Raw genomic sequence first — 12,903 nt, forward strand, 5'->3', positions numbered from 1 at the left:
TATAGCTCTTTTAATCTTAAATCATCACAAATGTATCACTTGTATTAGAAAATAAAGTTGTTTTGAATTGGTATGTTTGAATAAAAATGTTCTATAAAGGTCTTATCCTTTCAATACAGGCAGTTCAAGGACCTGTGGAATATGAGTGATGACAAACCCTTTCTATGCACTGCCCCTGGATGCGGCCAGGTAATGTGATCACTTTATCCATTTGTGTATGTGCTGCAAGTTGAATAAATAATCTTAAGGAATCTATCTTCTATAGAAAAAACATTCCAGATATTGTAATATTCATATAGGTTAAAGCTACTATGGTACCTTTGTGGTACCATAGTTTGTTTTTTGTTTTTTATGATAAGAAAACATAGATAGGGAAGAAAAAAGGGAATGCCTGTAGTTACAAAATTAATTTCATTAAAACATATCATAATGTAGGGGTAATAAAATACAATTTAATTTTATATGTATTCGAAAATGAAATTTAGATTTAAAATACATGGTCTTGCAGAAAAGTGATGATTTGTTTTGTACTATTTTAAAATTAGTTGGTAATCAATTAAGACTGTTCTGAATATACTTGAATTCTCCAATTCGAGTAACTATTAATCTAATTGGTATCAAATTTATAATATATACTATAGGAACAGTGAGTCATAATGAAAGTACAGTGCTCATGTGTGTGATGTCTGTGTATATTAAAATATGTAAACATGTCTATATGTGCATATAACACACATGTGTATATATATATTTCTATCAATATATGTGGGTGTTTTATAATATTAGTAAGCATTTCAATATTATTTTAACCTGCCTTTTCAAAAGAGACTTCTCTGGTATGGTAAGTAGGAGTTTATCACTATATTTCCTGTAACAATCACTTATAAAATTAAACTTTTCTATGATTATTATATCTGAAGTAATACAAAATAAAAATGTTAGATTTTTCCCTTTTTTTCCTTTTTATGAAAATAGAGGTATTTTGATAATATTAAAGATCAGGACTCAGAGTCAGAAATAGCAGATATCCAATCTCAATACCATTTCTGTGTGACCTTGAGCAAATTATTTGATCTCTTTATGCCTTAAGCAAATTAGATCAGTCATGTTTCTGTATCCCTTCTTCACACTCCCATTTCCCCCCCAAAAAAAGTCTAGGCAAGGAAAATACAACAGTGAAGTAATTTTTCCCCCAGGAAGTTTTCTTTTTTCTTTCATTTTCCTTTAAGTAGGTTTTTTCCTCCTAAGATAGGCCATCTTTTATATTGGCATTCTATAATTTAATATTTCATTATATTCTCAGAAAATAGGAAGAAACTTCTCAAATCCTATGAACTCCTAAGAGTCAATCAAAAAATATTAGTACAAATCTCTTATATAAATATAAGCTACATAAAGTAGTTTAGATAGTATTTCATCTGTTATCAGTAACATCTGGGTATTCCTTGCTTGCTATATTCTTAGTATTGTACAAAGAAGACTTAAATTTTCTGAGCAAGGTAAAAGCCATGCCCTGGAAAGGATATTTGCTCAAATGTATCAAATTCTAAGTTACTATTACTAATTGCCATTCTTCAATAGAATGTAAACTCTTTGAAGGCACAATTTTGGTTGTGGTTGTTATATTTCTGGTACCTAGCAGTGCCTTCTCTTAGAAGGTATTTGATAAATGTTTGTTGACTTGAATATTCATTGAGTCTTTAAGTAGAACCTGATGAAGTCTAAGAGTTTGAGTTTTGTTCCAAGGTAGTCATAGCATTTCAATAGTCTTCCTCCAAGATTGTGTGAAATTATAAACAGATTGGATTTCTGAAACATTTTATTTGAGTTTCCTACTCTCTTAACTTCATTGGGATAAGGAGAGAACTTGTGGTTCTTGAGGCCTATGTCAAGTAGAGTGCAGCATCTCTTTTGGTATTGAACAGGAAAGGCCTCAACTTTAGCCTTAGCAAGAGTCCATTACATGCAGGCTATTCACTTATCCACTTGCAGACTATGAATTCTTTGGTTATAGTAACCCATGAAAGAAGGGAAAATGTGAAGTGCCTTCATTTGGTTCCCTCAAATTTTTGCATTTATGGTGTCATAGTGATAAAAATGGGGCAGATTGTCTTAAGAATCATATAATTTTTGGACAACTTATTAAAAACCTTATCTTGATATATATTAGATTCTCATATAATGAACAACATATAGAAAACTATAAAAGGAATGGAATTGTGTCAGTCTTGTCATTATATACTATGCTCTCGTCTTCTCTGACAATGCCATCACCCTGGTGCAGAGCCTTATTACTTTATTTCTGGACTGTTGCAACAGATTACTGATTGGTTTCTCTTCCTCAAGTAGGTTTCCCACTGCATTACATTCCATCTACTCAGATATCAAAATTGAGCTTCTACAATCACAGGTCTGACTGTGTTATTTTCATCCTTCCCTTCCTTCTGTCTTCATTCCCCTGCTCAATTTTTAGTAAACTCCACTGGCTTCCTTCCCTGCCAATAATTTGGCTTCCCTTCTACCTTTCCAGTTTTGTTATACCATATCACCTTATTTGTGTGCCAGTGATACTCCTTTGCTGTTTCTCTACATTTCCCCACTCCCTTCTCACTGGGCAGTTTTACTGGCTGATTGCTCTGTCTGGAATTCTCTCCCCCTTCTTATTAAAGATTCCTGGTTTCCCTACTTTTCTTTAAGTCCTAGCAAAAATTGATTTTTTAACAAAAACCCCCTTAATGCTACTCCGTTTCTACTTTTGATTTTCTCTAGTTTATCCTATAGTAGTTTTCATATTGTTTCCTCTTTGAAGCTATGAGCTCCTTGAGAGCAAGGACTGTACTTTGTCCTTTTTATCCCAGGAACTTGTTATTATTAGCACAATGCTTGATACATGTAAGTACTTAATAAATAATTGTTGACTTACCAGTTAGTCAGAAAAAGAAAGTTATTGATAAATGAAAGGAAGCTCTTAAGCTTTTCTTGGAGAGATAAACAAAGGAGCTGGGAGAAAATGGTTTTTGTCATCCATTCAAAGGCAGTAATTAGAAACATCATTTCATAGGCTCTTTGGTGATCTCATAAATTGTACTGTCAGTATCGTAAGTACTTGATAAAAGATCACCATGAAAATAATTGAAGTTTATTCAGCTCTTGCAAAAGATGAAGAAACTGGAATATTCTTTGAAGAGCTTTTTAAGACCCACTTTAGTAAATCAACACATACTTTGATATTTAATTTAAATGCAAAAAAACAATGTAAAAGATGGTAAGAAATGGTGGGAAATATTGTTGAAGTTATTAAAGCTTAAAATTGCATAAGACTTTTGGGAAACCCTTGGACATACAGATGTGTATGTAAATTAATTGCTTATATGTTAATAGGAACCAGTTAGATCAAACTTTTCCTTAATCAGCTGTCTGTTTACAGTCAGATTACTGTCTTGTTAACAGACACCAACATCAAAATTTGTGCAAATCTGGAGGAACAGAAATTAGGAAAACATAATGTCTAATAAAACAACTCCCACATAACCTAATTATGCAAGTTATTGATGAGATGAATGAATGAAATGAAAAATGGATGGAAGAAAATATATCAAAACAATTATAAAAATTTAATTTTAACAAGAAGACCAAAAAAAGCCCCCAAACTTCTTTAGTCAGTAGAACACTTGACTTACTTGCAATTCTGGAAGCAAAGTCCACTATTAGTTTAAAATATGAAGGTGGGTTTTTGCTTATTTGTTTTTTATGAAATCTTATAACAGCCAGAATCATCTAGGGGAAATGAGTTTCAAGAAAATTGGAAATGAGATCTAAAAACAAATCATTCTTAAGACATATAAATACAAAACTTGAAGAAGGAAAAACAGACAAAAGATGGAGATCTGAAAACAGAAAAAATTTCTTTGTTTTTAAATATCAATTTTTTTTTTTTAAACCTTGAAGTACAGTATATTTTCATTTAAACAATATATCATAGTCCTGGATGTCTCATAGAGGAAATGACATGTAAGAAAACTAAATGGAGGTAGTAGCCAAATTTGAAAAAGTATCAAGGTCTGTTCTGGAATTAGTACAGTTTTCATAGCATTGGAAGGGGGTAATAATAACAAAGGTGTGGACAAAAGTATTAAGCCTTATTACTACCCCTCAAAATAGGGAACCAAATTATGAATGCGTATTATTATTTTTCTTTTCTGTTTGAAATTTTAATGAGAATAATTGAACATGTGTTAAAAACATTCTTGGAAATGTTACTGGAGAACAGTCAGGCTTTTTGGATACTGTATTCCACAGTAGATTAAATTTTTACCCATCATCTCAACTAATGTAGAGAAGACCAAGATCTGACTGCCCTATCTGTGATTTATAAATGCATCTGATGAGGTAATTTACTTTTAAGGCTTTCTAATAAAATATCTTCCCTGCATATCTATATCTATCGTATCTATCTATCTATATCTATATCTATCTATTATATATATATAGATAGATAGATAGATAGATATGAGACATGACATTCCTTAAAAGAGATAACAGATAACTTTGATTACCCTGTGATCATTCCTATCAAGAGCTGTCTTTTCATAGATGAGGACTGGCACAGTGGTCAAGATAGTGAGATCCAAAAGCTTTAGTTTATGTGGTTGAAATTATATTGTAGGCATTAATTCCCAGAGTATCACAGAGCTTCCTGAAACTGATAATCATACAAATCATACAAAATCATACAAAAATCATACAAAAGAAAAAAAACAACAACTCTTTAAGTAGATGAATGTCTGTTGTCTTGGACTCTGGTAGGCATTTGGACACAACCTATAGTGTTCTCTGAGCAGTGTATTAAGCTTGTACAAATCCTGCAAATGTACAGTTTGATTTGTTCCCATAATTTAACAGGAAGAAGAAAGTGGACTAGATGTTTGGAAAATTACAAAGTTCTTCAAGCTTCTCTCTGAAGCAAAGGCCTATCTTTGTAATTCTGAACTGGTGTGGACGTATAGCTGTGGTCATGAAGATGTGAATTTGAGGATCACCCAGAGGGCAGTGGGCAGGTACATGATGGGAATAAACAGGTTGCAACACACTACAAAATAGAAATTTTGAAGTAGTGTAAAGGATATAATCAAAGAAATGTGGGATTGAAAAACAAGATCGGCTTTGTTACATGATGAGGAAGATCACAACTGGATAATACTGATAAGTCTCACACTGTCAGATGAATATGAGAAAAGCTTCTACTACTTTGGCTTGTACCTCCTGTGACTGGAGAACAGTTATACAAAATCAGAATAAATTAATAAGTTGCATTTGCAATATTGAAGAAAATACCTACTTTCATGAGATCTTAGGTCCAGTAAAGGATTATAGTGCTTATCACAAGAGAAAGAAAATATCAGTACTTTATGACCAATATTTATATATTTTAAGGTTTTCATACTATATAATTGAAGAATTTTATTTTGAATATAGATAGACAAAATCATTTGTTTTTGTGATCTAAGTGAATTTTACAGGTATAAAAATATTCATAGAATAGTTTATTGGTTATATTGTAGTATAATCCAGTAGAAGTCTCAGTATATAAGTGGGACTGCTTTTAAATTAGCTATGTTTTAAGTAAGAAGTGGCTATAGAATCATTTTATAACTTTTGTTTATTTAGAATATGGAATATGGCCAAAATGTAACTTTAAAAATAAATAAGGACTTAAAATTCAAATGACTGCTGCTCCCAAGAGAACTTTGGGAAACTATGCATTTATGTCATCAATGCCAAGCAATTTTTAATTTGTTTTCAGAGCAGCAACATACCATTTTAGATAGCTCAGAGCTGGCAATATTTCTTCTTTTGAGGATTTTTTTTTTTTTCAAATAGCCAAAATTTGCTTGATCCAGACCTTGAATGATCTGATTGAAAAGTTAAATGTAACCATAAAATAATTGTGTTCATTCATTTTTTTTATGGCTTATCTGACTTCAAATTCTAGTTTTTTTTCCTTGGGAACAACTCCAAAATTTTTAAAAATAATAGAAGCATATTCATTTGGATGCATAAATTCAGACCATGTTGTCTTTTTTTCTTAAAAGAAATATTTTATTGCCATCCTTTCTACATGTACAACAAAATCTGCCTTATGACAAGCAGTAACCAATTAATATTAAATCTTATAAAATATTAACAGTTTTCTCATTCACCAGACATTAAAAGTATCAACAATAATACCCTTGAATTTAAATAATACTAATTTAGCAAAGGTGCTAGATATTAGATTATTATTTAAAGCCAATTAAGATTGATACTCTGATTTAGATATTTCAGTGTCTTTTATTAGGATTAATATTAACTTTAAACTTTATACCTATAAATTACTAAACATATGAAGCAGAAAATCTTTTTCTACTATAGCTCTAAGATGTTGACTATTATCTACTGCTATTTTTAAAAAATATATAACAAAACCTATTTGCTATTTGGATATTTCTTGTATTTATGGAAATGATCATTAATTTATTGAAATTCATTTTGAAGTAGTATCTAAAAATTTCAATAAAATATTAGATTTTATATTACAGAAGACTTAATTTCAGAATTTCAGTGACATTCATTTTAAATATTGATAAAATGTTTGCCTTAATTATTAATGTTCTTATAAAATTTATCAGGCTTTTCTGTTTTTGTTATGGTTTTAAATAGTATGAAATAAAGCCCTTTCACATACACCAGCTAAGTTTTTTTTCAACAGGCACAGCATTTGAGAATGGTATTATAAATGTCAGTGGTAAGTGAGTTTAAAAGAAAAGCATCTATTAAAACAAAATGATTTTGTATTTGCTATATGATTATTAACTTTCTAAGTAATTTTAAGGGTCTTTGAAATATTGTTGACCTATTGGAGATCTGGCATTACAGTCTGTGTGATTTAATTTTATATAATCAACGAATTTCAGATTTGAATGAATAGAATGGATGGAGAGATGTTTTATTAGATAGTTTCTGCGTCAGTTATGTAAGATTGTAGAATCACAGAACTGCTTCCAGATGTCATAGAATTTAGAAAATCATTTATATAGAGTACAAAGAAATAATTTGGTTTCATCTGCTTACTTCTTGGCACATCACTCTTAACGCCTTAAGACAATTATTTTTCTTTACTTTTAAAGAATTCTGGGGATAGATCTACCTTAAACATTCTCTGCTTCTAAAGCTTAGTCAGACCTTACACTCAAAATGTGTTTTGTTTTGTTTTGTTTTTGGTGATGAAGCAAATATTCATGCTGTAATGAAAGTTCATATTAGTGTTGTGTTTTAAGAATCCATTATTACTGGCTGATTTTGCAGTAATTTATAATTTTGAATATGATTTTGCAAAGTTTTTATGGCAAGCAGACAGCTTGGTATTAGTAATCTAAATTACTGTAATTTATCCAGTAATTGTTATCTTTATGTTATCTTTGAATCTTATAATCATATTCTTTTACTACTTTGCTATTAAAATAATGCACTTTAATGAAATCTTAAATGAATTAGTCTTGTCTTAAGGTCATCCCATAGTTAGTTATAATGAGGTTTGGTGCTTGTACTTAAATAGCTAATGAGAAAAACACTGATGGTATTGCTGTCTGTATGTCTATGTGTGGCTAAAGAAATCCTTGCTGATCTGCAGTTCCCTTGATATTGAAGTCATTTTGAGCTTTCTTCATGGTATCAGGATGGGTAGGGTCTGATTTGTATTTTATTACAATTTTATATATTTTTTAAAAAGTTAAATAGTAACTAATTGCCTTACTATAGTGGGTTGGATATTTTCTTTAATATGTAGAAATTCTGAAATGGTTGTTCTCTGAAATTTTTGCTTGGAGGATTTTTTTTAACCTACATTCTCAGTAGTTTTTTAATCCATTGCTATACTATCAATGAGTTTTCTCATTTTTTCCCTGTAAAAATGTGCAGTACTGTTGAACAACATAGTCCCAGGTAGCAGATCTGAGTGGCTACTTTATATGAAAATTAATAATAATAGAAATAATAATAAAATAATAAAAATATTTGTAATATGTTGTACTAAAAGTCTCACGGGATCGCATCATTCATTACATAAATATCTTTGTATTATATTTTTAATATGGTTGCAAAAATCAGTTGAATAACATGATATTTGTTTCTTTTGAGGAGTAGGAATGAGTTGGATCTGCAATTCTTGAGTGTTTACTTCAATATGTTGTAAGCATCTCAGGTTTCTCAAAATTTGTTAATATATCAATATTCCTACATACTGTTTAACTGTATATATTGGCATAAAAAAATTAGACCTGGATTCATGCCTTAACACTGCCACTAAATTTAGAGGGACATGTGGAATGAATTATTTCTAAAAATTCCATTTTGTGAATCTTTTCATTTTGTTAAAATCACAAATGCAATATATTGGTTCATGTAGGCATATCCACAGTATGTTTCAGCCTAATGTCACGCTGGTGCCTGATAACCTCTTCTCGAAGTGGCAGATATTAAATAATATCTCATATTTGCTGGCAGTAATCCTTTGCTCGAATTTAAGATTTTGGTAGATTGATTGTCTCTATCATATTTTTAATTACTGACTACCCTATCAATTTTCTTTAAAAGTTAGACCAGAATTAATTTTGTTCTAATGACATGTTATACTCATTTATATCATATCCTTTCTGTGTCAGTGATAAATAATATTTGATGTCTTTCTCCTTATAGATGCAGGCCTTATTACTATATAGTAATTTTTGCTTTACCATCAGACTACGTGAAGCTCCATTTTCTTTTTTCTTTTTGGCCAGTACATGATAATGTCCTGCAGATTATCTTTGCTTAATTAATATTGAATGAATGCATGCATGATATACATGTTGGATAAACTAAATCACCTTTTCCCATTTGCTCCCTTTATAAATATCTGAAATAATTTCCTAGTGGATTTTTATTTGGTAGTGATTGCTACCGTTTAGTTTTAAAGGCCTCTTTTTAGAGGCAAAATAATATTTTCTTTAGGCAATAATAATTCTAGTTTGGCTGGAGTGGCAACAGTGTACAAAAAAATTTAGAAAGCTATGATAAAACTAAATTGTGAAGGACTTTAACAGTCAGACCAGAGGAGTTTGTATTTCACCTTAGAGCAAAAGTAAGTCAGTAACCTTCTTGAACAGGAGAGTAATATGGTCAGAACTATGCTTGAGGGATATCATTTTGGCAACTGGGTAGATGATGAAATGGGGAAGGGAAAGACTAAATGCAGGAGTACTAATTGCAGTGCTGTTGCAGTAGTTGAGTTAAGGTGTGATGAGAATCTGAATTGAGGTGGTTACCTTGTGAAATAAAGCATGAAGATAGACTTTATAAGACGACAACTGACCCAGTATGAGAGATGAAAGAAAAGGACTAATCAAAAGTTATAAACCTAGGGAAATAGGAAAGTTAGAAAGAGTAGGTGATTTGGTGGCAAGGAAAGATACCAAGTTCTGTTTTGGGTGTTTTGAGTTTAATTTACTATTCAAGTAATGATTGATGTCTAGTAGGTAGCCAGTGATGGAGGAAATGGAGTTCAGGAGTATGATTAAGACTGGGAGTGTTCTGCATTGAGATCATGATTCAAACCCATAGGAACTTATGAAGTCGTCACTGAGAGAGTGTGTAAAGAAAAAAGAGAAGCTGGCCCAGCACAGAGCCTTTGGGCCCACAGGCAGTGAGATATAGTAGTTGACCCAGCAAATAGATGGAGAAAGTATGGTTGGTTAGATAGGTAAGAGGAGAAACTAAGATTTATAGATCACCCCAAAGTGATCAGAATTTGGGGAACCTCATAATGCTAAACTGTTAAAGGTAGATTTTGTAAATTGGAATGTCATCTTTTTTGCAGTGAGATAAAAGATATCTCTCTAGTAAACAAAGTACTGGAGTCTGCAATACAAGGATCCTTTTCCAAATATCAAGGAGCCTGGAAAACATTGGTAATTATAAGGTTGCTTGGCGATCATGGGGTCAGAACCAAGGAGTGTTGCACAGTTTTTTATTTCATTTAGGGCTTTGAGAATTTAGAGAGAATTACATGATCTCTTTAGAAAAAATACCTTTCTGATAATTGAAACACTTTTTTTGATACAATATGGATTTAGACAGTGACAAAAAAAACAAACATTCATATTTTTAGTTGTTACCCCCCATTAAATTCTGAGCACTTTGAAAATAGGGACCATATTTTACCTTTCTTTTTCTCTCCAGCACACACCATAGTGCTTGGCATATAATAAATGCTTTATAAATGTTTATTGCTTGATTTTTTTATTGCTTGACTTAGACTGTATTTAGACTACCATTCTTCATTTTGCATTTGTCATGGACAGATTTTACTTTATCTTACTTTCAGAAGGTGGTATTATCTGGGAGAAATCCTAACCCCACAAAATTTGGGAAACATTGTAGGATTATTTTATTCAATTTAGATTGATACTTAGTAACTTCAGTTTTTCAGAGGATTAGGTTTTCTGGCATTGTTTCTTAAATTCAACTGAAAAATAGTGTTACTTGAGCTACTGATCTCAGAATTTAAGAATTGGAAAACACCTCAGATACCATTAGTCCAACTTCTGCCTGACCAAGAATCTTCCTCAGTGTCATGTAATGTTATGTAACCATCTTTTGCATCCCTTTCAATGGTGAGGCTGAAGAAGGTGTTGGTGGAGGGGGAGGGAGTGAATGGAGGAATTTTTTTTTTTTTTTTACATAAAACTTAAAACTACCCTAATGAATACCATAACTTGTTTTGAATTTAGAATAATCACCCTATAATTTAGTTTTCCCATGTAATTTTCTAAATATTACATACCTGTACTTTATCTGTGTGTCCCTTCTCTGTCCCTTTAAAACAGGTAAGTGGTATATACCAAGTGTGTTTTGTATGCTTTTGTATTCATGTTTACATTCCAGGCATTTAACATTAAGCAGTCTAGATCAGTCTAATATTTTCTTAAAGTGTGATTGCTAATAATAAAATTCATGAGCAACAGTGGGTGGTAGGAGGATATTTATCAAGGGGAATGATGAATGTAAAATCCCATGAGAGTAGTGGAGAATTGATTGTAATTGCCATGATGAATTTCAGCAAGAAGTAAAGAATTCTAGGACACAGTCATGGAGAAGAAAAAATAAGTACACTTCTGTTTCATGTTCTGTTAGCCAATTACAAACCTGGCATGAAATGGAAGTATATGATACCTAGATCTAATGATGAAATTAAGACTTCCAGATCTATCAATATATTGTGACTAAGTCACTAGAAATTCCTAATAAAGATACATAAATTAAGATGGACTTTTATGATTTAATTAAAGTTTGATATATAATGATCTCAAAATGTCAATTGCAAGTATTTGAATAGCCGAAATTTCATCTGACAATGAGAGATGCCACTCTTGTAAAAGTATATTAGGTTGTTCTACCTTAAAAAATAATGACAATAACATTGTTTGCAGTGTTCAAATAGAGACTAGATGACTAACTGCCAGGTTGACTCTACGTTTCTATGATCCCATGTTACAGATGGTTAATTTTTCCTATTGTCAAACATTTCATCATAAACCTAAGAACATTAATGATTAAGAAAGTTTGCCATTTGGTCCGTGAACATTAGCAGAATATATTCTCACATGTGGTAAGATCAACGTTCTTGAGTAAATGTTTGGATTCAAGGTTTTAAAAGAAAATAAAGTTAAAGAACAATGAGAGATTTTTAAAATGTGTGGATAAAGGCAATTGGTAAATGTATAAAATAAAATCACTAGATTAAATAATGTAAGATCTTTTAAAAAACTCAGATTCAGTGATTTTAAGAGATTTCCATTGAGGAAAAGGCAACGCTGAAATTTGAAAGGAAAAGAGAAGTACATGCATTTATTTGAAAATAAAACTTAAAATTTAAACTTAAAAGAGAAATCTTAAGTCTAGCAAAGCTGTATGTATGTATATCCTACATTGTTTTTTTTTAATCAGAATTATTGCTTACATTTTGTATTGTCTTTTTTGTTGCAAAAATAGGTGTTGCTTCCATAGGCTATATGCTTTATACAACTTGAGAGTATGAAAAAATGATATCTAACAGAATTCCATACTTTTAATGGGAAGATAAAGATTCTTGGTTACAAATTTTATAAAAACCATATCTGTATAAACCACATAGAACTTCTGTTTTCTTATAAGAATATCATAATATTGCTAAGTAGTTTGTGATCCATTCTATATTTCATAGATTGGCATTTGATTTCAGACTTCCAAAATATGTTGTCTAATATTTTAAGTTTCTTAAAACAATAAAGCTGTAGCCCTATAGTAGTTCATTAAACAATTTTAATTCAAAATAAATTTTTGGAATCAGTTGTTTTGATGAAGAAGTAAAGTACATGTGGAAAATAATAGCTCCTAATGGAAATATCTGGTGCAGAGGTGTCACAGAAAGGACCAACAAAACCCTAATTGAATCAGATTAAAATGAAATTGGAAAATGTAACCAATAAAACACAATGCAACATAGCTAATACTAATTGGATACATCTGTATCTATTTGAGTTTGAAATTATTGCTGTAGTCCAATAAGCATCTGAGCACAAATCTTTTTGCTTGGTTTAGGTTTTTAAAGTGATTGCTCTGGAATCCTAATTATAAGAATATATGAGAATAAATACTAAACATTCTTTTTTTTTTTTTCCAAATGTGAAATATGTACATTTAATAAATATTTCTTAGGAGCAAGTTGATATGCTGAAGGTAATAGTCATTATAAAGATATAAATCTTTTTTGTACTCACACTGAGCATGTAAAGAATTAATGTTAGGATTTGGAATCTGACATAGCAAATAGCACCAAAAATAGTATAT

The 12,903-nt window shown here is 30.9% G+C and overlaps 1 protein-coding gene across 2 annotated transcripts in view; it reads left to right on the forward strand.

Moving 5' to 3' along the window:
* The window catches only part of ATF2 (activating transcription factor 2), a 119,705-nt gene that overhangs the window by 49,464 nt on the left and 57,338 nt on the right, over nucleotides 1–12,903 (forward strand). For both annotated transcript variants that reach the window (XM_074303050.1, XM_074303051.1), the window contains exon 3: nucleotides 120–189. In XM_074303050.1, coding sequence (XP_074159151.1) covers nucleotides 120–189 — 70 coding nt within the window. The remainder of the gene's footprint in view (nucleotides 1–119; nucleotides 190–12,903) is intronic.

Source organism: Sminthopsis crassicaudata, chromosome 3 (genome assembly GCF_048593235.1).
Source record: "Sminthopsis crassicaudata isolate SCR6 chromosome 3, ASM4859323v1, whole genome shotgun sequence".
Taxonomy (NCBI): Eukaryota; Metazoa; Chordata; class Mammalia; order Dasyuromorphia; family Dasyuridae; genus Sminthopsis; species Sminthopsis crassicaudata.